General features: G+C 33.5%; 1 protein-coding gene across 8 annotated transcripts in view; it reads right to left on the bottom strand.

The window, feature by feature from the left end:
* Positions 1–25,872, bottom strand: part of ATP11B (ATPase phospholipid transporting 11B (putative)) — a 129,120-nt gene that overhangs the window by 39,992 nt on the left and 63,256 nt on the right. For all 8 annotated transcript variants that reach the window (XM_042956602.1, XM_042956595.1, XM_042956601.1 and 5 more), the window contains exons 11-21: positions 23,960–24,110; positions 22,667–22,864; positions 16,908–17,150; positions 16,156–16,331; positions 15,209–15,277; positions 13,864–13,937; positions 13,687–13,790; positions 11,013–11,194; positions 9,664–9,867; positions 4,913–5,066; positions 3,606–3,708 (exon numbers count right to left, since the gene is read on the bottom strand). In XM_042956602.1, the coding sequence (XP_042812536.1) occupies positions 3,606–3,708; positions 4,913–5,066; positions 9,664–9,867; positions 11,013–11,194; positions 13,687–13,790; positions 13,864–13,937; positions 15,209–15,277; positions 16,156–16,331; positions 16,908–17,150; positions 22,667–22,864; positions 23,960–24,110 (1,658 nt within the window). The remainder of the gene's footprint in view (positions 1–3,605; positions 3,709–4,912; positions 5,067–9,663; positions 9,868–11,012; positions 11,195–13,686; positions 13,791–13,863; positions 13,938–15,208; positions 15,278–16,155; positions 16,332–16,907; positions 17,151–22,666; positions 22,865–23,959; positions 24,111–25,872) is intronic.

Genomic DNA, 25,872 nt, shown 5'->3' on the forward strand with positions numbered 1-25,872 from the left:
TAAAATACAATGAATATAAAAATAATGTTGAAAGTTAAGGATCTAATAAGAACATCAAGTTTTACACTAATAGACACAAAGTACTAGTTAACAGATTTCTAATGGAGAAAGTGCTATAAAACAGCTTTAACTTTGTTAATTTCCAATGAACATAAAAAAAATCCAAATTGAATGATTAGAACCTAGCAAAAATGAGCATTAAGTTTAATGGTTTTAAAACTTTCGCACATAAGTCAAACAAAATGTGCTCTTTACTTATTGATTGAATTTGATTATTTAAAATGGAAGCCCTGATTTTATTACTGGATTCAAATGGCATGAAATATTTCAATAAATATAACTAACAAACATTACACAGAGCAAATGAAGACTTAAAAAAGTTGTACGCATTGAGGGCATCTGGTAGGCTCAGTGAGTAAGCATCAGACCCCTGATTTTGGCTCAGGTCATAATCTCACAGTTCCTGGAATCAAGCCCCTTGTCAGGCTCCATGCTGGTAGCACAGAGCCTGCTTGGGATTCTTTCTTTCCCTTTCTCTCTGCCCCTTCCCCACATACACGCTGTCTTTCTCTCTCTCTCAAAATAAACTTAAAAAAAAAAAAAAACTGTATGCACTGTTTGCTGAAAATTCTTGCAAAGGTAATTAATAGTGAGAAAAGCTAGCACACTCACAACTTCTTACCTTTCTACGACTGCATCTAGATAAAAGTTACGCATGAAATAGCAATTCACCAGATTACCTATGTGCACATTTTGAACAAATGCCAAGTATATAAATATTTTAAATGTTTAATGTGACAACCTTGCTCCCTTTGTTAATTTATCTAATCTAGGCTGGATAAAATGTGCTTTTTAAAATAAGTGTCCACAATATCACTTGAAATCAGTACATAATTTTATCTGATAAATATGAGTACATTTTTAAGGTTACAGTAATCCTTTAGGTTTCAAAAGAGTTCTTGCCAAGTTTGTTTTTTCAATCTGGAAACAGCTTTGAAAAATCATTTTTCAAAATTATAATTTTTTATTTTTGTAATAAAAAAAATTTCCAAAATGGCTAGGTATAGATCATCACTTACATTTATAACATCTAGAGAAGACCACTATTTTTGGTCTATATCCTTTAAGAATTTTTCCTTCTGCATTTTTTGTGTGTATTTAATATATACACAAACAAATGTACAAAACGAGATTATTTGTTTTATAATCTGTTATTGTCACTTAATACATTATGGACATTGTTTTTATAATATCTAACTATGTTAACTATTCATTTGTTAAAAATGTTTTTAATTTATTTTGAGAGAGAGAGTTTGTGTGTGTGTGGGTGAAGGGCGGAGAGAAAACCAAGCAGGCTCCACACAGTGTGGAGCCCCACGTGGGGCTTGATCTCAAGAATCTCAAGATCATGACCTGAACTGAAATCAAGAGTTGGACGCTTAACCAACTGAGCCACCCAGGCGTCCCTTTATTCATTTTCTTAAAAGAAATTCCTAGATGCATAACTGCTAGGTCAATAGGTACACATTTAAAATTCTATTATACATAATAATGCAGGGTATACCAATTTACACTCCCCCTAATACTGTACATGAGGATTTGCTAATTCTAACCTTTGCCAATTCCAAGTTTTACCCAACTTTGTAATTTTGCCAATCTGATAGGTAATTTTAACTTGGATTTTTTTTTTTTTGAGTGAGCTGAACACTTTTTTTCATGCATTTAATACTCATCTTAATTTAAAGAAAATGTTTATTTTGAGAGAGAGAGAGCACGTGTGCATGAGAGTTGGGGAAGGAGAGAAAGAAAGAGAGAGAGAGAGAGAGAGAGAGAGAGAGAGAGAAGGAGAGAGAGAGAAATCAAATCCCAAGCAGGCTCTGCACTGTTAGCACAAGGTCTGATGCAAGTCTAGATCCCACAAACCATGGGATCATAACCTGAGTCGAAATCAAGAGTCAGAAGCTTAACTGACTGAGCTACCCAGGCACCCATGCAAATGTTCTTTATTAGTTTCATGTTTAAAATTTGAATTTGGGTATATTTACTTCTGCCAGACATACTGATCATTCCCTTTACAATGCCTTTCTTTCTTTCTTTCTTTCTTTCTTTCTTTCTTTCTTTCTTTCTTTCTCTTTTGTTCTTTCTTTCTTTCTTTTTCTTTCTTTCCTAAAAATTAGATCCTTCCATACCTCAAATTACAAGATTATTCATTAAATTTTTTTCTTCCATTCCTTTTTGTGGTCTTTAAAATTTTTAAAATATATAATCATTCTGGTATTTGTTTGGCTCTAAGCAACAGAGACCCAACTTTTTTTTCCTCCCAAATAACCAAATCAGTTATATTAGTATTTTTTTTTATCAAATAACTTGTTTCCCTACTTATTTGAAACATCTCCTTTTTTTAAAAACTAAATTTCCAGATGTTTCCATGTATCCTACTCACTGGTCTTTCTGTTATACTAGAATCAAATTGTTGTAACTACTGTAGCTTTTTATGCCTTTAATAGGAAGGTATAGGAAGTTATCATCAAATTGTTATGGAAATTTATGGTAAACAACAGTACACAAACTAGAAAGAAAATTAAGTTTCAAAATGAAAAGTGAAGAATTGATTTGAGAGCTACACTGGAAATATTAGACCTGAGAACTACCTATCACAGGACATTACAGAGGTTATTCCAGAAGAGGAATTAGCCTTTTTTCTAATTCTAAAATTTTATCCTTCATTAAAAAAACCTCCATACTTTTCTCCTTTGCTTCTGTATTTGCATGACAAAGTTATTTAGGAAGGCAGCTCAGAATATGGTTTAAACAGTAAATGACTGATAATTTAAATATAATAAAATGGTATTAGTCTAAATAAAACAAAAATTTTAGGCAAAAATAGAAAAGAAATTAGAACAAAGTTTATTAAGTTAGAAAATTATTTGAGGGGTGCCTAGGTGGCTCAGTCAGTTAAGGGTCCAACTTTGGCTCAGGTCATGATCTCACAGTTTGTGAATCTGAGCCCCACATGGGCCTCTCTGCTGTCAGTGCGGAGCCTGCTTTGGATCCTGTCTCCCTCTCTCTGTCCCTCCCTCACTCCTCCTCTCTCTCAAAAATAAACAAACATTTAAATAAAAAGGAAAACTACTTGAATATATATATTATAATGGTTTGATATAATTTATTATTTCTAAAATTGTCATTAGAACGAGTTACAGAATCTTTAGACTGAAAAAGACAGGAAATAATAACAACACTCTAAAAGAATTGCAACCATGAGGGCAACTACATAAATTACAAATTTAGAGTTTAAAAATTATAGAAAAATGTGAGAAAGTACTTTAAAAGGTACAACACGGCAAAATAAAGCTACTTTATTATGAAGGAGAACTGGCAGAGATAAAATTCACCAACATGGTATTTATGTCCTTGAAACTTTGGAATTAAAATATCCTAAATATTGGGCTTAATTATAATGGGCTTCTTCTGATGCAGATACAGTGATATATTACCACATTGCATTCATATATTTGATACTGCATTTTAGCCTACAAAAGGAAAATTCAAAATCACCAAATAATTATACCAATTTTAAAAATTCAGGAAAAAAAATCAATCACCTATGCCAACATGTGCTTCTTGTATCATGCTTACATCATTAGCACCATCACCAACAGCCAATGTTATAGGTTTCTCAGGTGAGATTTTTATCAGTCTTATTACCTGAAAGACATATAACTAATTAGTTATTATAAAATTTCAATTTTCTTGTATTTATATAGTCATTTATCTGAAATGACTGTTACAAGAACAGTTGAATAATGAAAAAAGTCAATTTTGTATTAGACAGTAATTTTCAATGGAGTTCATTTTTTGAGGAGATGTTAGGAATGTTTTTTAGAAATTACATAGCAAAAGAGATTATTATCTTTGGATTTTTTGATGGGAAGCAAGTCTCTTTTAAATACAGCTTAAAAGTGTAAAAAACTTAATTGTGTTAAAAAATAATTACACTTAATTGAACTTTGTCAGGCAAAATTTTCTCTTTCTCAAGTAACTATTCTTTTTATTTGATAGAGGGAAGGTAATTATTTTCTCTTGTCATAAAATTTAAGAAATTTAAAAAAGCAATCAAGATTAAATTCAATAAAATTAAAAGAAAGGTTTCTTTGGAATTCTTGAACACACATTTATAAAGAACCTAGGCATTAGCTCTATTTGGTCTCCAACTGTAGTCTCCACAGACTGGGTACGTGAATTACAATAATATAGGCATTTTAATAAAATTCCATGAAGTAAAACAATGCTGGATGTCATTAGACCCATATGAGAAACAATCAGTGTGTAGGTGTGCATTTCAAAAGAAATTTGTGAAAGATATAGTATAAGACCCAAATTTTAAATCAAGTTATAAAAAATACTTGTATAGCCTTTCATTTGTTAGCTAACATTTTAATATTTTGGGTATATAGCTTCAAATCATAAGATAATTGGCTTTTAAACTTTTCACTAAAGTTTTATCACTTAATAGCCACTTTGAACAGAAAATTATCACTTTGGGAGAGTGCAAAAATAAGCCGTGCTCCACAGAACAACCTGAAGTTGCAGAAGAACAGAAGTCTTCCAGACCTCCTCGCCAGATAAGTAACTAACTTATGAAACTGTAGTTATCAAAGTTCAGTTTGTGTCTCAGCAAAATCACAAACTGCCACCCATAGAAGACTTTGTAGGTCATTATGAATAGCTGAAACTAATATTCATTTTGAAAATTTCAAAGGTCTAACGTACATGGTTAAAATTCATAATGTGAGAAGTGACTAAGAGTCATATGCTGCATACTACCAAATAGGACTAGATAAGGCATTAACCTTAAAGAGTACTTTTAGATCTCAGTATCTTTATGGAACGCTTTATAATACAAACATACCTTTGCTTTTTGCAGTGGTGCCATACGACAGCACAGTACAGCTGAACAATTTCTGCAAACTTCCATAAATAGTTTTTCATGCTCCCTGAGTGCAAGAGACAGGCTAGTCCCATCTACCACCAGCCCATGCTGAATCACATGATCCTCTTTAATTCTACAAGAAAATAATTATATTCTCTGTAAAATACTTTGAAACCATATTATTTATATACATCTAGTAAACAAAAAATTCTTACGAAAAGATGGACCATTTACCCGCAGACTTTATTGTTACAAAACTGATATGTCAGGGAAGAAATGGAGTTATATTACCTGAAAGCTGAGATTAAGCAAAACTGAGAGTGACTGATATGATGAATAAAACATATGATATTCAATTTTACAATGACCTGATAGAGTATATTTTCTAAAATGGGAATTATAAAGCATATAATTCTTAGGATATTTTCCTGAAGTGTAGAAAAATCTTACAAAAATATACAATTATTAGTTATACATTTAGGAAGTCCTAATTTAAAAAAGTAAATGAAATCAACAATGTTCAGGAAAATTCATGAGATAGATTTACCATGTGAGCAAGAAGGAATAAAGGAATCATAACTGTCTTTTGATATTAACCCCTACATTGGATTCTATGTAATGCCAGATAGTACTATGGTGGAACATGGATAGCATCGCCCTGTGAGCATATGTTGTATGAGTACATCTCCATCCCCTCATGTAGTTATCATCTTTTTGTTTTTTTGTTTTAAAAAAATTTTTTTTAACGTTTATTTATTTTTGAGACAGAGAGAGACAGAGCATGAACGGGGGAGGGGCAGAGAGAGGGAGACACAGAATCTGAAACAGGCTCCAGGCTCCAAGCTGTCAGCACAGAGCCCGACGCGGGCTCGAACTCACAGACAGCGAGATCATGACCTGAGCCGAAGTCGGCCGCTTAACCGACTGAGCCACCCAGGCGCCCCTAATTATCATCTTTTTGTGTGGTGACAAATTTAAGATCTACTCTCTTAACAATTCTTAAGTATATAATACAGTACTGTTAATTATAGTCACCATGCCTTATATTAGAATTCCAGAACTCATTCATCTTATATGTAAGGTAGAAGTTTGTACCCTTTGACCATCATCTCCCCATTTTCCCTACACCCTAGCTTTGGAAACCACCATTCTACTCTGTTTCTATGAGTTCACCTTTTTTAGATTCCATTTGTATTTGTCTGTCTCTGTCTGACTTATTTCACTTAGCATACTGCTCTCAAGGTCCATCCATGTTGTCACAAAAATATTTCTTTCTTTTTTATAGCTGAATAATATTCCTGTGTGTGTATTTACATGAGTTTATAGACACACATTTTCTTTATCCATTCATCCGACAACAGACATTAGGTTGTTTCCATTCTTGGCTATTGTGAATAATGCTGCAATGAACATGCATTCATGGGGGGGGGGGGTGCAAATTTCAGATAGTGACTGCATTTTCCTTGAATATATCCAGAAGTGGGATTGCTGGATCACACAGTAGTTCTATTTTTAGTTTTTGAGGAACCTCCATATTGTTTTCCACAGTAACTGAACCCTTCATTTTTACCTTTTTTTTTTTTTAGTTCATTTATTTTGAGAGAGAGTGGGCACACATGTGAAAGTGGGGGAGGGGCAGAGAGAAAATCCCAAGCAGGCTCCTATCAGTGCAGACACTATCACAAGGGACACGGGGCTAGAGCTCACTAACTGTGATATCATCACCTGAGCTGAGATCAGAAGTCAGATGCTTAACTGACTGAGCCACCCAGGTGCCCCTGTACTCTCCCTTTTTATGTGAGAAGTGAGAAAACTATCAAATGAGCAGCAAACTATAAAAACTAAATATATATTGATAGATTTTAGTCTTACAAAAAAGCTTTTATAAGTCAAAATGATGTCTTTCACAGTATGCCTAATCACTACTGTGTTGCACTGTAACTAATAAGTGGTAAACAATTATCTTTTACAACATAAACTTTTCAAAAATGTATTTTTCTTTATTAATTGTCATGTACCTGAAAGCAACACCACACTGACTGTTTTTCCTCCCTATTGGCCAAACTTTATTTAGCAACCTTTGCTGCTTCCAATGTGTTCAGTCTAAGTACCACCTGAGCCCATGACTCAGAACAAAGGGTAGCAGCCAAGAGTGGGAGAGATCAGTTTTCCTCTGGAAACTTCTTAAGCACACTAAATTAAGTTTCCTCTTTATAAGTCACCATATTATCTCACAATCCATGAGATAATATTTATGAAATATGGGAAAGCACCTCACAGATCTGGCACATAGGTAGCATCTGCTCATCTCTGTAGCCTCATGTCTTAATACTGCCTATACCCTCTTCCCATCTACTGCATTCTATGGCCATACTTCACTACTGTCAACTCCTCGAATGAATCCATCTCTCAGTTGTGGAAATTTGCATATGTTGCCCCTTTTGTTTGCTGGGGTTACTCTGACCAGTTAACATTTCTTTTAGGAGACAACAATCCTGAGTTTTTCTACAGAGCTCTGTTGTCTAGGCTAAGCTTCCCTCTTTTGTCCACCGACAACTTTCTGTTCTTACCTGTTACAATCCAGTTGTGATAGGTCTATCACAATATATTTATTTCTGTTTTTCCCATAGAAAATAAAGTATTCTGAGAGTAAACAATACACCTTACATGACTTGTGTTCCAAATTCTAGATAGCAGACCACCAATATGTGAACGAATGGTAGGTTTGTGAAGGAATGGGTATACAAAGTAAAGCTTTCAAAGGAATAGAATTCTTTGCTCCACCAAAAATTTTTAGAATAGACATGAACTGGAAGTCTGTAAATCAAAACCCTATTGACTTATATGGTTATCTCAGAAAACATATTCTACCAAAAAGATGGTATCTCTAAAATAAAATATAAATTTCACATAGCAAGCCTTAAAAAAGACCAGAATGTTCACTTTGTAATACAGCTTTTGTACAAAAGGAAGATAAACAATATCCATAATCCTAACAGATTCACTAAGAGCACATATATAGAAGACTTGAAGAATAAAATACAAATAATAATTATCTTTAGATGGCTGTATTATGGTATATTCCATTATATATTCATCATATTCAGTATTTTTTAAATGGACACTTGTTACTTTTATACAGGATTAATATTTTAGAAAGTATATATAAAGTAAATGATTCTGAATAATTAATTTCTACGTGTTAAGGAGTTCTCATTGATATTATGGTACTTAAATGTTTAAGCAGCCACAATGGTGTCGTCACTACTCCCAAATTATAGTATAATTACCTAGATCAATTGCTTTTTTGAACTCAAGCAAAGAACCTTCTGAGAGTTGCACTGTCTCTTTAAAACATCCCTTAAGTTTTTCTTTGATGAAATCCAGAGTTCAGTACTATATCAATGCCTGTATAACAAATATGAATAAAGCTCTGAAAGTACACTGAAAACTGTGGCACTATCTTTTCACATCTGTTTTTCTGTATTAGCAGAAGGCTGCAAATGACAGGTACCTGTGGGAGACCAGAACAACCCTAATGCTTACACTGAAGCAATCCTTAAATCACTGTGAAAAATGAGATTGTTAAAGGGGCTCCTAAATAAAGTTGATCTGTCTATAAAAAACAGATTTAGAAAAAAAAAGAATGAATTTAGAGTATAAATACTTATGAAATTATCTCTGAACAATAAAATGTATATTAATTTCCTAGTTTAGTCATATGAACTAGATCTGGATTTGGCAAGTGTTTTCTGTAAAGAGACAGAAAGAAGTAAATACTTCAATTTTAGATTTTAGATTTTGTGGGCCAAGAGGCTAAACTGAGAATATAATGCAGGTACTTTATTAAAATAGAGGAGACAGATTTCGACAAAAATTTTATGGACTAAGTAAAAAAACTTAATAATAGTAATTGAGTATAATTTTTCAAGTAATACAAGTCTACCAGTGAGAAGAAATGGAAATCTTTTCTTTCGGGGGAGGAGGCAGGGGAGATAACATTTTGCTTAATTCAGGTTTAATGTTCCCCGTCATCAAAATCAATTGCAAAAGTCTACCTTTTAATGCTGATCTGCAATGAGATTTTATATTTTAACACAACAGAACTATCTGTATTGAGATTTTATATTTTATCTTTGAATATGTCTTTTCAAACAGGTAGCATATTAAAGTGTCACTGAGTAATAAACACAGTGCTGTGACTCCTAATTTGGTAATAAAATAATCAACACTACATTGTGCATGAAAAGTTTGATATTAAAAGTCCATTTTTCTTTTCTTGTTTGGACACGATGGATAAATACTACTAATAAAAATATAGTAAAATATCATAGGGCAATATGTGTGGCACTCAAAACACTACTGAGTTACAATGGTGTCACTGTGATCTGTAGTAAATCAAGCAGCAGTGAGAAATGATAAAAGTGCTTCCTAATGGCTCTGTCACAACTACCCAACTGTCCTGAAGTGCAAAAACTTTTTATTGATGATATGTAAATGAATGACTGTGGAACTGTTACAATAAAACTTTATTTATAGGCATTTAAATTTGAATTTCATAAATTTTTACATCAAAATATTTCTCTTCTTTGGATTCTTTTTCAACCATTAAAAATATAAAAATTATTTTGAGCTCACAGGCTATAAAAAACAGGCAGTGGGCCATCTTGGACCCAGAAGCCATAGTTTGCTGACCCCTGAACTCATGATCCAGATAATTACATTCTTACCTTCGGGCAAGCTGCCTCAATTGTTCAGCACATTGACTGTCTGATTTCTGGTTTATAAGTTCAAGGATGTTCATGGTTCTGTGAAAATGTCCACATGATAAACTCACACTAACAGCTGTTTCATGTTTATCTCCGGTTAGTACCCATACTTTGATACCAGCCATTCTTAATCCCTCAATAGTTTCTCGAACTCTATCTTGTAGCCTGAAAATAAAAGAAACAACATTAGTAGTGAGAAGAATACTTTTTGACTATTTCAATTATAAACTACCTAGTACATATAAGGTAAATTCTAGACTCCCTGACTTAAAAATGTTATAGTACAGTGATATAATTGATTTTTTCCCCCATTTGGGAAGAAACAGGAATAACCAAATTAGCCATCATCTGGTTAACATAACATCCACAACTTTATATCTTACGAGTATATCTTCAAAGTTGATTTTTATAGAACTAAACTAAGTATACAGTCTTCATAAACTCCTATTTTGTTAGAAAATATTAAATTTGAAATTAGAAGATTTTTCTCTTTTTTATAAGAAAATTTCTCAATCAGTAGGTCAAAAATCAAATGGTGGACAACAAAGGATGACATAACCGCAGGTGAGTCTTAGAAATCTCATGAGGACAACTGAAAAGTAAATGAAAACCTAAATTTAAAAAAATGCAAACACAGAGACAAGTGATGAGGAACAAACACTAAATAGGCCTTAAGGAATTCACAAACTAATAGAGGAGAAAGTCTTTAAAGAAATAATTATACTGCTACAAGAACAACACAGAACTACCTACAAAACATGGATACTTCACAAAGGAGAGGTTTTTAATCCGGTTAGGGGTAAAGAAAGGTCTTACTGGAGTGGGGGTACTATCTGAGCTATATTTTATAAAGATATTCACAAATGGGTAAGGGGGAAATTATCCAGGCACAACGTACAGCCCTGCCACAGAACAAAGGCACAAAATAGAACAGTTTTAACTAGAGCTGATGTTCAGAGAACTACAGACAGTTTGGTACTGCTGAAGCATAATGTGGAAGCAGGCAGTGGTGGGAAGTGAAGCTGGAGCATTAAACAGGTGCTTAAAGCTTTTGTATGCCATACTGAGTAGCAGCCTACAAATTCAAGCCTATAGGGAAAGCTACATAGCTGAGTTCATTCATCTATTTAAGGTATCTGGCTAGAATAAGTGTTGTATCTGCTGAATGGGAAAAATTACCCATTTATTTTGATTTTAAATATATTATTATAGGATGTTAATAAATGGAATTTATGCCATAAATTAGAAACACTTGGCTAGGGAAATTCTTATGAGAAAAAACGGATATTGCCTATTTGTCTGATATTTACCTGTCTTCCACTGCTGTAGCTCCAAGTAATATCAGATTTTTCTCTATGAATTGGAAGACATCTGCCAATTTCTCTTCCCGTTGTTGCAAGGCAGTTCTGGCTTCAAAGAGACGTCTATCTATTTCCTCATACTCTTTAGATGTCAACTGTTTATAGGCCATACACAGAGTTCTTAGCCCTTTCTAAAACAGAAAAATTAAAGACAAAAATTGAACCAAAATAACTAATGGGAAATCAAGAAGTCACTGAAATAAACTGAGGATGCCTTACCAAAAGTCAATTACAAACAACTTAAAAGTACTATCATCTAGTAACAGGATATACATGAAGTGTCACAAAGTCCTAGTGATCTGAGTTATGGGACACACATTATCAGAGCTTTTATAATTTTTGATGAGTTCTTAAAAAGTTGCTCAAAATACTTAAGGTTTTTAATATCAGAGCCTAGACAGGATCATAAAGATGATCTTACTGTGGTTTTAAAACTGTTTTACCTGGAAAGCCAGACACTTCTATAAGGTATCTTCAGGCTGTCCAGAGACAGGCAGCCCAGGTTCTATTCTCCTGTTTTAACCATTACAAATCCATTTTATAAGAATTCTTTTTAAGCAAAGAAGACCATAATTTCCTGAAGGTGCACAGTATGACGAATTTACAGTTCAAATAACGAAGTCGGTAAAGTGGCCCTCATCCAATAAACAATTCTTTCTAGAGCCACCGAATGATTTAAAACTGTATCATTATACATCTTCATTGGTGAAACGGAGTTACACAACACTTAGGAATATATATTTGATTATCCGATTCTCCTGGGCACAAATTTTTCCTATGGTGTTACTATTTAAAAGTTGGTACCTATATCCAAAAGCTTATAAAAGTTCTTGCTATATATTTTCTTCAGAAAAACCCAAATATTCTAATAACAGAACTTGGAAAGGGTACATTTTTTTTTTTTCAACGTTTTTTATTTATTTTTGGGACAGAGAGAGACAGAGCATGAACGGGGGAGGGGCAGAGAGAGAGGGAGACACAGAATCGGAAACAGGCTCCAGGCTCCGAGCCATCAGCCCAGAGCCTGACGCGGGGCTCGAACTCACGGACCGCGAGATTGTGACCTGGCTGAAGTCGGACGCTTTACCGACTGCGCCACCCAGGCGCCCCGGAAAGGGTACATTTTAAAATACTATATGACATCATTTAGATTTCTAAATATTGATGTTCTTGATTTACAAATGACCAACACTTAGGGGTGCCTGGGTGGCTCAGTCATCCAACTCTTGATTTCGGCTCAGGTCATGATCTCATGGTTTGTGAGTTCAAACCCTGCATCAAGGCTCTGTGCTGACATTGACCAAATGACCCACACCTATAAATGTTTTTCTTAAATAATAGTTAAGAGGCCATGAGAGTTACTAGTATATGAAAGTAATTCACTTTACAACAAATACTTATTGAAATGCTATGTGCCAGCATTGTTCTGGATATTAAAATGAATGTTAAGTAGAAGAATGTCTTTGTTCTCATGGATGTTACAGTGTGGTAGGTGAACTACATCATAAACAATTAGGAAACAAGCAATGGGAGAAAATAAACCATAAAAGGGAGGCAGGTGAGCAGAGATGAGTATGGAGCATACATTTATAGAAATGCAGAAATAAGAGATCATGAGTTCCTAAGACTGAGAGAGAGAGCTGCTTAAAAATCTTCCTCTTCAGATGAAGTGTGGCACTTTGTTTTTGTAAGATTCTCCTACATTCTTCTAGTAAAAGAGACCTAATTCACAAACCATAAAATTCATTCCTTTAAAGAGTACAATTCAGTGGTTTTTAGTGTATTCACAGAATTGTACAATCATGACTACTATCTAATTACAGAACATTTTCATCATCCCTAAAAGGAATCCCATATTCATCAGCAGACACTTCCTTTTTACCCCTTCTTCCAGACCCTGGCAACCACTAATGTGCTTTTTGTCTCTATGAATTCCATTAATCTGGATATTTCATATAAATGGAACATGTGACCATTTATGACTAGCTTCTTTTACTAGGCATAACCTTTACAAGATTCATCCATGTTGTAGCATGTAAGTATTTCATTCCTTTTAATGGCCAAATAACATTCCATTATATGGAGATGACGCATTGTTTAATCCATGCATCAGGTGATGGAATTTGAATGTTTCCACCTTTTGGCTATTTAGCAAAAATGCTACTAAGTTTTTGTGTGAACATGTGTTCAGTTCTCTTGGGTGTATAACTAGCAGTGAATGGGTTATACAGTTACGTTTATTACTCTATGTTCTGTGAGAAACTGTCAAACTATTTTCTAAAGTGTTTGTACCATTTATATTCTCACCAGCAATGAAGGTGCCAGTTTCTCCACATCCTTGGGATTCCCCTATATTCTTTTAGTAAACTCCTCTTTTTAATGTATTAATGTGAATGGTCTTTGTAGCCAGAAATACCCTGATTGTAATAGGTTCAAAGAGAAGACTTGAATTTTAGCAGGTTAAAAGTCATTTTATAACCAAAGAATGTGGAAGACAACACATACTGTAACAGAACTGCAGAATTTCTATAATTTTTTTATAAATTACTAATGCAAAAATGAAGCCTTAAATCTTTCATATGTATATCTTCTAGTTTTATATATTTTAGAAATCTCCACTCACCAAAGCAAATTCATCTACATGAATTCTGGTTTTTTCTATTTCTCCACCTACACAATTAGGAAGAATTGATGATTCAGCTCCTTTAGCAAATAAAAACTTCTCACCTAAAGAGAAAAATCAGTTATTAAACTCTTAATATTAGATAAATAAAAATTCATAAAAATTTAGACAGGTTACCTGAAGGTGCCTGAACAATCACACTCATTCTCCTACGATCTGAGTCAAATTCGAGAATATGAAGCAGTTTGTACCTAAGGAAAAAAAAAATAAGATAAAAAGTCTACTTTTTTTGAATAATAGTAAGTGAATCTTTGACAAAAACCCCTATAAAAGATAAAATGGTTGATTTAGAATAAGAAATTAATCTCAAGTACATTTTCAAGATGATGGGTTATGAATCACTAATAATAACACAAGATAGAAATAGAAGGAACTGACATTTATTGAGTACTTACCAAATGCCATGTACTTTACCTACCTTATGTCATTTAATACCCATGAGAACCAAAGAAGGTAGGTCTTATCTCATTTTACAGATGAGGACTATTAAACTCAGAAAGATTAAGTAATTTTCCTAAAGTCATATAAGTTTGTGAGTGGCACAGCAAGGATTGGAATCCAGATCTGCCCAGCTCCACGTTTTTCTAAAAAAGGTAATTGATTCTCAACCCTTTTCTCTGCCCAAACACACCTGAGAAATACAACACACTGACATTAGTAACAGAGGATCATTACAGCAGTGATTCTGAACCTAGAACAGTGTACGTGTGTACAGGTAGGGAAACAAACGCCTTTATAGGGAGCAGTAAAAGAATTTGTGTGGATGGGTCAGGTGTGGCTTGAAGTTTTTGGGATGGATTTATATAATGATGTTTATATGAAATGTTTTGTACATCTCAAAGAAAAACACTGAGTGGGATGATGGTTTGTAAGTTGATGAAATGAGCTACATAGGCTTCTACATGAAATTAGCCAAAAAATGGCTCTATTTTAGTTTGGAAAACCATAGTTTGGCAAGGGACAGCTACAGTTGAGATATAATTGGAATTGATAAAACAATGAAAGATATGACTAGAACAGGAATGGACTAATTTATAAAGCAGTGTAAATATAAGGAAGGTTTTCTTTATTCAGTAAGAACTTATGGAACTCATTACCCCAGGAGTGTATAAAAATAAACATGAGTAAACTCAAGAACCATTAAGCTAAAATACAAATGAAAGATTCACAGTACAATGTTATTATTACTGTGAAAAAGTACAATGGAGTATTAACATCATTCTAGAGCAGGGGTCAGTAAACTTTTTCTGTAAAGGTCCAGACAGTACATATTTTAGGCTTTGCAGGCTATATATGGTTTCTGTTGCATTTTTTTTTTTAAAACAACAATCCTTTAAAAGTGTAATATCGCTTGTAGACTGTACAAACCAAGCCATAGACCAGATATGGCCTATGGGCCACAGTTTACAGATTCCTATTCTATACTAAACACACAGAAGATTACAATATAGAAAAAAATTACCGTTCCAGTTTTCCAAGTGTTTTAACTTCCATAGTTTCTTCAGAATTGCCAATAAATACAATGCCAATTCTAGGGATTAAAAGAGAAGAAATATAGGATTAAAAAAATTTTTTTCAAATGTTTATTTATTTTTGAGTGAAAGAGCACATGAGAGCAGGGTGGGGGCAGAGAGAGGGGGACAGAATATCTGAAGTGGGCTCTGTGCTAACAGCAGAGAGCCCGATGTGGGGGGCTTGAACTCATGAACCATGAGACCATAACCTGAGCCTAAGTCAGATGCTTAACTGACTGAGCCACCCAGGAACCCTAAGAAATGTAAGATTTAAAGACGCTATTTCATGTTTCACAATACGTCATTTTAACTTAGCCTGAATAAAAACATTTAAAATACACATTTAAGATGCAATTAAAAATATTTCTTTGAGGGGCACCTGGGTGGCTCAGTTAAGTGTCTAACTCTTGATTTCGGCTCAGGTCATGATCTCATGGTTCTTTGTGAGATGGAGCCCCATTTGGGCTCTGCACTGACAGCATGGAGCCTGCTTGGGATTCTCTCTCTTCCTCTCTCTGCCCCTTCCCTGCTTGCATGTGCTCTCTTTCTCTCCGAAAAATAAATAAAAAAAATTAATTTGAATATGGCATTATTTTTAAGAACTTGAAGGATCAGAGTAGGTCCAAAACAATACATTCACAAATATTTCTCACAAATTATATTATTCATATTTCACAGTAACCAGATTTTTAAAAATCTCTCCAAAATATGATTCAATGCAAGCTTGTCAACAAAATTAATGACACATATATAAAATTCTCTTTTATGTGTTTATGAATTCTACCTTTATGCATTTATGAATTTTGTCTGACAATTTAAAATAATTTTCTAGTATTTGTAGTTCTTTATTTAAAAGATGTTTTTCTGAAGATTTGAAAATTAGACTAAACTATACCTTGCAGCAGCTTCCACTAGAGCTTTTTCATCCGGTGAAGATGCATAGTACTCCAACTGGGAGGGTGCAAGGTTGGATTGCCAGGGACCATCACCAATGCCATCAGTCTGAACGTTGCTAATCTGTACAGTGTGACAGAGACTGACTGCTTTAAAGAAGAGATCATGTTCTTTAATCTGTAGAAAAATAATATTCACAATAAAAATACCATCCCCAAATAACATTTAGAAAACCATAAGAATTCTAAAAAATGTCAATAAATACTGTTAATAATTGGTTATCTTAGATTTACAACAAGAGTGCTATAATCTTGAACTGCCTGAATACTAGCTGGTTGCTTCTGACTCCAAAAAGTAAAATGTTACATTTGCTTATGACCTTTCAACATAAGAGTATCTTTTGGGAGGCACCGCCAAATTGTAAGACCTCTTAAAAAGTGAGGTCTCAAGAAGCATTAAATGAATGTAAGCTCTATTTCTTAGCAAAGTCTCTTTACTTCTTTACTTCAAGGCATAGGGTTCTTCTTAACTTAGTCTCATTTACCCAGAGAACTAAGGCAGACACACATTAATTGACAAGTTAAACTGGATTATCACCACAAATTCTCAGTGTTGAATCAAAGGATATACATTTCAAATATATATTTTTTGTCCCACTAACATTTAAACTTTTTCTCCTTCAATCAATTGAGCAACTACCAGAGAGAATTATTTCAAACGAAATTCCAATTTATTAATTTAAAAGTTACTTACTAGTTCAGTTTCATTTTCAGGACTGGTCCTAAAAGAAGAACTAGTTGTAAGATGGGATAAGTTGTTAAGATGGGATAAACTATTAAGATAAGATAAGTTTCCGTCTGAAGAGTCTGGTGTTGGTCCTTCAGAGACAAGTCTACCATTGATTTCTTGGTATTTTATGCCATTAATTGAACACTCCCGAAACTGCATCTCATTTTCTGTCAATGTGCCAGTTTTATCTGTAAACACATATTCCACCTAGAGATGGAAGATAAAAGAAAAAAGAAAACTTTTGTGTTTATGGTCCTATGTTAAACAAAAAAAACCTTGTCGCCCATCTCCTAAAGTCAAGCTTACCTATTAACATTGGCATACTGATGCTGAGATTCCTTTAATCCAAGCACAATAATTAAAGATACCCAGAAACAAAACAGGGTAACCTAAAATAATTTCAGTCTATATACACATACACTTTGAAGTTTGTGGCATTTTTACATGCATGTTCATCTGTACAGCTGACTGATAATGTGGTATTAATAGTTCTTTTTCCTCTCCTGGATAAGGTATTTTGAAGTAGTAGGATTAAGAATGATCTTTGAGCAAGGGTGGAAGGGATGCTTAATAACCTAGAATGTGAAAGGGTATGTGCTCCAGAAGAAATGGTACAGAGCTGGGAACAGGAACACAAAGTCATAGCAATACAAGAAGTCAGAGATAGAAAGCTATCTAAAATAGATAGATGGGGAAATTGAAACCAAGGGTAGGAGACAAACTCAGGGAAAAGGAAAATGTTTAAGTGAAAATATTTTATTTTTTTATTTTTTAATTTTTATTTATTTTTACAATTTTTTTTTAATGTTTATTTATTTTTGAGAGAGAGAGACAGAGAGAGACAGAGCTGGGGAGGAACAGAGATAGAGGGAGACACAGAATCCGAAACAGGCTCCAGGCTCTGAGCTGTCAGCACAGGGCCCGATGCGGGGCTCAAACTCACAAACCACGAGATCATGACCTGAGCCGAAGCCGGACGCTCAACCGACTGAGCCACCCAGGTGCCCCTAAATGAAAATATTTTAAAAAGGTAAGACAAATAATTGTATTACTCTTGGAGACTAATTTTGGAAAATTAACCCTAAAAGAAGGTAGGCCCAAAAAGAGAAGATTGAAATAGTTAAGTCTTGATACAAACTAGGATCACGGTGAGGATTTAATTAATGCAATGATGATTTGAGAAAGTCATCATTTAAAAAGCGAGGTAGACATCATAAGGAAAAACAATAACCACAGACCAATATCCCTTATGAACATAAACACAAACCAAATCTAGAACAATATAAAAAATACACACCATAAACATGTGGGATTCATCCCTGGAATGCAAAACTGGTTCAACATCAATTAATCAATGAAACCCACCATAATAATAAGTTGGCACTTGTTCTTTATTCTATTATTAAAATGATCATCTCAACAGATGCAGAAAAAGCATTTAACAGAATCCAATACCCTTTCATGATAAAAACATTCAACAAATTAGGGACAGGCTATTTCCTCAACCTGATAAAATACGTCTACAAAACCCCATAATTAGCATTTAATGAAGAAAGACTGAATGCTTTCCCTTAAACTAAGTTCAGGAATAAAGTAAAAATATCTGTTCTTGCCACTTTTATTCAACATTGTACTGAAGGTTCTAACCAGGGCAATCAGGCAAGAAAAAAGAAATAGGAGGTATTCAGATTGGAAAAGAAGTAAAACCATTGGTAGATAACATGACTTATATATAGAAAATCCTAAGGAATCCACTAAAAAAACCACTAGAACTAACAAATGAGTTCATCAAAGATTGCAGAATAAAAAGATCAATATACAAAAAGGAAGGTAGAGTTAAAACTGGAAAAAAAATTGTTTGGACCAAGAAATAAAGTAAAAAAGTATACCTTGAAGTTCATTTTCTTGAAAGTAGTAAAGATAAATACAACACCTGAGATACAGAAATTTTGCTACGTAAAGTAATAACAAAGCCAATAATTGTACAGTGATCACTATATTCGAAACACTTTAACTCATCCAATACTTTCAACAACTCCATGAGGCAGGTACTATTACTATGTATATTTTAGAGAAAAAGAAACAAAGGAAGAGTTAGGTCAAATAACTTACGTAGTTACAGAGCTAACAAACAGTGAAACTAGAAATAAGATAAAATATTTTATCTTTGCTCTGTGATATTAAAGACTGCCCACTACAGCAAATGTTGAATTGTAAAGGTGGATACAGAGAGATGTCACTTACCTATACAAGTTAATAAAAAAACAAAAACAAAAACAAAAACACTTTAGATCAGGAAGAATAATAAGAATAAGGTATAAAAAATTATGATACAAAATATATCAGCAAACAGAACTAATACTCCAAAAGTGATTAGAATAGACAGAGATCTGTCAGTCATGGAGGACCTTTTAGAATTAAGATTAGATAGAGATGAATAAAAGAAATCAATTTTGATTTTTAAAAATTTGTATAAAATCAAGAAGTTTTAACTTTAGTGATAAAGAGGGCACTGTACACCACCCTAAGAGTAGTTTCTTTAACAGTATGGAAATTTAAGGACATAGGAGAGTGTGAAATAAAGTAGATTTCACTGGTATAAAAATAGGTAAAGGAATATAGGCAATAAACATATTATGAAATACTTGCAGGCTTAAAAGTAAAAAGAAAGGCTGAGATGAATTAGAAATTTTACAAAGTTATCACTTAAAGTTTATTAAAAAGAAAACAGATATGGATATGCACAAACAGTGTGAAGTTTCAGAAAAACAACATTCTAACATGAAGGAAAGAGGAAGAGAAGAAAATTGGGATAGAAAAGGTCAAAGGAAAGAAAAAATGGGAAAAAATGTGTTTGGAGAAGTAAAAGCAGGCTCTGTTTTTAGGTCCTGAATATGTGATACATAATTGAAGAAATGTGACATGAATTAATATTTAGCATAAGTTACTACAGCCTCCTAAATGTTAAAAATAAATGGATCAACTTCTGGTTAAAAATGGCAGGCTGAGCAAGTACAATTATCTCTGCTCCTCTTGAAACTTCACTTAAATAAGAATAGAGGAATAAAAAAAGAACAAAAATAATGGTAGATGAGACAACATGAGAAGGGAGATATAACAAGTTTGGAAGATGGAAAGGAGCTGAATGAGTGGCAAGTGACTTAAGAGAACATAGAATATGAAACCTAAGCAATGGGGGCAATCCTTTCCCAGAAACTCGCAGAAAATGGAGGTATCAGGAACAGTCTGGAACCTGAAATCACCTCATAATTTGCAAACCTGAGACTGCCTTACATCTATCCGAGCAACAGCTGGAAGGTTTATTGTCTAAGGAGGAGCTTGAACCAGAGAGAATCTGAACCCTGTGGAAAGCTGAAAACAGGTGTGAGGCAGCTAAAAACAGGAGTGTGGCAGTACACTAAAAACGGAGATTTCTACTGGATGGCCCTAACAATCACAAGCAGCAAAAATACTAACTGGAGTAATTCTCTCTGGGGAAACTGAGAAAAGACCAACAGTGATGTCTGGGGATGTGCCAAAATATAGCTGGGCTGCTAGGGTTTTCTATGGAAAACTTTTAAGCTTGTAAAGAAAACCAAAGATTAGCATTCATTTGAGGATCACTCCTTAAAAGAAAGGTAGAGTCTAAGACAAATGAGACAGTTTGCTACAACAAGGTCATGAAAACATGAACTGATAACAATATGGCTGATATATAAGGGAACAATTTGAACATAACGTGCACTTTGCACTTGGTTATGCACAATTTCCTTTGTGAGAAACACCAGCAAACTGCCAAGCCCAGAAGGAACACGTGAAATGTGCAAGCCTCAAACAGGTACCAGTTACCTCAGGTCACCATGGGTGTTATAAGCCACACCCATCCACTTCTGTTTTCAGATAACCTTCCTTTCTATACTTTACAATGACACACAGGTAGCAATACTTCGATGATGGTCACTTCTACAAGAAACCTTCTGGTCTATTTCAAGATAAAATGCCACATATATTACAGTACTTATGCATTTCTTAACAATCTATTTTAAATGTGTCATTGACAAAGTTTTTGCTGTACTCCTAATCCCATTAGTCCTGTGGCTTTTACTAAGTAATTTTAAGTAGCACAATAAGTTTTAGGAATGCATATGCCATATTGTAGTAGAACAGACTACTGAGAAAGGAACTAGGGGCAAAGAGAAAATGCAAGGAGCACAAGACTAAATAGCCATCATTAATATCTTCAGAGAGCTAAAAGAATAGATTATATTCAAGAAAAGGAATATGATGCAATTAAAAAAGATTATTCAAATATACTAGAATATTAGAAATTAAAAATATTGTAACAGAAATAAAAGAAATTAACAGATAGGTAGAAAGATAAAGTTGACAAATTCTTCCAGAATTATAAACACAAACAAGTAAAGGAAAACTGAAAGTCAAAGAAAGAGAATTAGAGAATCAAGATAAATGGTCTGATATCTAAATACTAAATTAAAAAAGACATGTTATCAAAGAAATTAGTAAGAAAAATTCTAGAATTGAAGTACATGTATTTCCAGACTGAAAGGGCTCACAGAGCTCACTGTCCAATGAAAGCATAAAAAAAAAAAAAAAAAGACTGACACCAAGGTACCTCATCATGAAATTTCAGAATCATCACATTAAGAGAAGATCCTAAAGACTTCCAGAGATAAAATAAGAGATCACAAACAAAGAAATCAGAATCAGAATGCCATTGCATTTCTTAACAGCAACATTGGAAGCCAGAAAAAAATGGAGAAATGCTTTTAAAATATGGAAGAATGACAATTTCCAACCTGGGATGCATTATACAACTAAATTACTAATCAAGTGTAAAAAAGGAATAAAGAATTTTCACACATCCAAAGTCTCAAAATAGTCTCCTCTCATGCATCCTTTTTCAGGAAGTTATTAGAAGATGTGTTCCACCAAAATGAGAGAAAAAGACACATGTGGGGTGACACGGGATCCAGGAGACAGGAGATCCAAAACAGGAGAGAGGCAAAGGAATTTCTAGAGTAATGGTAAAGGGAAGTCCTGGGTGACAGCTAAGAAGCAGGCCCAGAAATAAGTCCAAATTGAAGCAGAAAGACAAAAGTCTTCAAAAGAGCTGCCACCATAAAAAGAAAGAGAAAGCAAATCCTAGATTACTTGATATGTTTGAGTATGTAGAGAGATATTTCAAATATTAATCAGAGACTTGTTTGTGGCATACAGAAATTAAGCAAATGAAAAAACAGAGCAATGAACTCTAGGGAAAATAACATATAAAAAACAAAGTGTAATTATAGTATCATAGGATACACATAAAGAACTAGGAATTAGTGAGCAATACTAAGAGTCAACATAATGTCAATAACATTTACTGAATCCCTAATTGTGATATAACAATATTAGAGGGCTATAGGGAGGCAAAGTGGGTATGTACCTGAGTATGTGTGTATAAACAGCAGCATAAGAGTATATCTTTATATTCCGTAATAAATAATGTCTAAAATTTAAAAATCAAGAAAGAACACTATATACAGTAGTGCTAAATAATGGGAAAAACGATTTCAGATTTAAAAATGAGAAATAAGAGTTAGGTGTGGAGCAAAGTAGGGCTATTTTTTGGTATAAGCCTCATAGTATTTTTCTTTGTATATGTATTGTTTTGATAAAAATAAAAAATTAGCAAAACAAAATAAAATGATCTTTTTTACCTGTCCAAGCTCTTCATTCAGATCAGAAGTATTGACTTGAGCTTTCTGATCTGATTCTTCATGATAGAGATCAAGATCCCAGCCAATAAAAAATGATCCAAGAAATTTTTGCATTTCAACTGTCACATATAATGAAATTGGAATGATGAAATTGTAGAGTACCAAAAAGGCAAGGAAGTCTGAAATGAATCTCAGAATCTAGGCAAAAAAATGATTGATACAAGAATACATATGAGAATTTCCTCAGTATGACCGGAGAAAAATTATCAGAAAGTTTCATGTCTAAACAGACCATCAACTATATTCTGAAGCAGAAGTTTCATGAATTGAAATTCATTTGTTGAATCATTTTTTTAATACATTTCTTTTGGTTGTTTTATTGCTCATTAGAATCTTGAACAAAATGAAAAAAGAAAAGGTTAAATTCAAACTACTTGTTACTTTTTAGAAGCTACCAAAAGGCCTGGTGTGACTCAAATAACCTTTAGCAAAATATTTAATTAATAATCCTTGAAGTATACTTACTCTTCTACTTCTACCCTTCAAAATCAAAGATAACTAAAAATTGACTCTAATTCAAAATTTATTTAAAAATTGGTAGACTAGAACTGCTGTAAATTAAAACTCTTACTTACAGATGATATAGTAATAGCCTACTTCAATGGCAGAGCAGTATTACATTTTAACATGCATTCTGTGAAAGGTGAAATAGTAATTATGAATGATATGGAAAATATGTTCCTGTGATCTGCTTTGTGGTTTCTTGAGATCCACATCTGTCTTGCAATAGTTGTATTTTAATCTAATGTGAAATCTGGAGACAAATTTACCAAAATTGCAGATTAAATTGTCTTGGTAGTCCATATTTATTGTTTAAAACATTATATGACAAATTTTGTATCAATACTTCATCTTATCAATGGACTGACAGTAAGAATTGAAAATAAATCAACTAACTCTTTAATTCACTTACAACATACAGTAAATAAAATAAAAAAACTGAATTTGTAGTAGTGAAGGGGAATGCCAACACAGATGATTTAAATTTTTGTGATCTCTTATAATTATTCAAGTCATGTCTTAGGAAATACAATTGCTTATGCCTTAAAATGCAAAAAGTATACCAGTATAAACATAATGGCCACTCTGACTTGCAGTGTCTTTCTGTCACCCTTCAATAGTAATGGTTTTAGGAGATCACAGTGGTCACTCCTATCAAAAGTCACTACCAAATCATCAACTGTGCCAAAGAATAGTTTCCTTTATAGCAGAGTCAAGAACACCATAAAATACCTTACTACTATTTCTTTGATGTTCTGTTTTTTGGTTATACCAAGGTTCATCCCATTTTTCTTCAGCTTGCCATGTATATTTCAAGATAGTACTGATGATGGCTTCAGAAATAAGGATTATTAGATAAATTATCAAAAATGTATTCATTGACCTGGAATGAGAAAAAAAAGCATATGAAACATATCAATTATGTGTTACTATATTCATATGCCTGAAAATTTTATACTGGTATTAAATAAAATATAAAAATACATAAGATATCATGTAGCTATTTAAAGGAAACAATCTTTGTATTTTAAGAAATGACCATTCAATAGAATCTGTTTACCAAGGGATAAAATAGCTAATACAGAAGATTATAAGCCTATTTGAATTGGTTACATTACTGTTCAAAATACTTACAGTAAATGACAGTTTGGCCAATTACTCTCACCATAAGTAGCTATTCTAAGATTTTTTTACATTTTTAGCATCTAGTGTTAAGTATAAATATAACTAACATTTATGTAGCATTAAAAGTTTTATAAAACTTTGTCACATCCACTAGCTTGTCAAATCTTCATAAAACCTCTGGGAGGAGATCACACCCTTTTTAAAGATTAAGACCAAAGCCTAAATAAAAATTATTCTGTAAATTTACAAAAATCACATAAGTCAGGAATTAACTTTAGAATCCCTGTTCTTTTCTCCAGGCAAGATTGACATTACAATATTTCATGAAGCAAGCTTAATATCACATCTTTGATTCTTTTTTTTTAATTTTTATTTATTTTTATTTTTTTTTCTAAAAAAAAATTTTTTTTAACGTTTATTTATTTTTGAGACAGAGAGAGACAGAGCATGAACGGGGAAGGGGCAGAGAGAGAGGGAGACACAGAATCAGAAGCAGGCTCCAGGCTCTGAGCCATTGGCCTAGAGCCCGACGCGGGGCTCGAACCCACGGACGGCGAGATCCGTGACCTGAGCTGAAGTCGGACACTCAACCAACTGAGCCACCCAGGCGCCCCTTTGATTCTTTAATCAGCACTAATTTCAGTTTCTGTCAGTGTTTCTTTACTAATGTTAACTATCTAGTGCTGTGATGGTTAATCTAAACTTGACTGGGCTAAGGGATGACAGCTGGTAAAACATTACTTTGGGGTGTGTCTGTGAGGGTATTTATCTATATCTTCCAGAGATTAGTATTTGATAAAACAGTCTCAGTAGAGAAATATGCCCTTACCAATGTAGGTGGGTATCATAACTGAGGGCCCAAATGAAATAAAGAAGGCAAAGGACGAATTTTTTTCTTTTCTTAAGTTGGGATGTCAGAGCTCCAGGTTCATATCAGGGGCCATCCTCAGGCCTTTGGATACTGACTGCATCATACCATCGGCTTTCCTGTTTCTCCAGTTTGCAGACGGCAGACTGTGGGATTCTGTGGCCTTCACAACCACATGAGTCAACTCCTATAATAAATCTCTTACATACATCTACGTATATTCCTACTGGCTCTGTTTCTCCGGAGAACACTAATACAAGTGCTATAAATTTCTCTCTCAGCACTGCTTTAGCTTCATCCTTCAAAATTTGATACACCGTATTTTCATTAACTTCTGGATATTAAAAAAAAATGTTCTTTAAAATTTTCTCTGTGACCCATAGATTATTTAAAAGTAAGAGTTCTAGCTGCTCCATGTCCTAGCCAATACTTGGAACCTTTAGATTTTTAATTTTTGCCATTCCTCTAAGTGTATATTGGTATGTATCTCTTTACAGTTTTAATTTGCATCTTTCTCATGACTAATAACATTGTACACTTTTTTGTGTGTTTACTAGCCTTTTGTACATTTCTTTGTAAAAATTTCTCTGCTCCAGTCTTATATCCATTTTTTTCATTGCATTGTTGTTATTATAGACTTAGAGGAGCTTTT

This window comes from Panthera tigris, chromosome C2, assembly GCF_018350195.1.
Source record: "Panthera tigris isolate Pti1 chromosome C2, P.tigris_Pti1_mat1.1, whole genome shotgun sequence".
In the NCBI taxonomy this organism is placed as follows: Eukaryota; Metazoa; Chordata; class Mammalia; order Carnivora; family Felidae; genus Panthera; species Panthera tigris.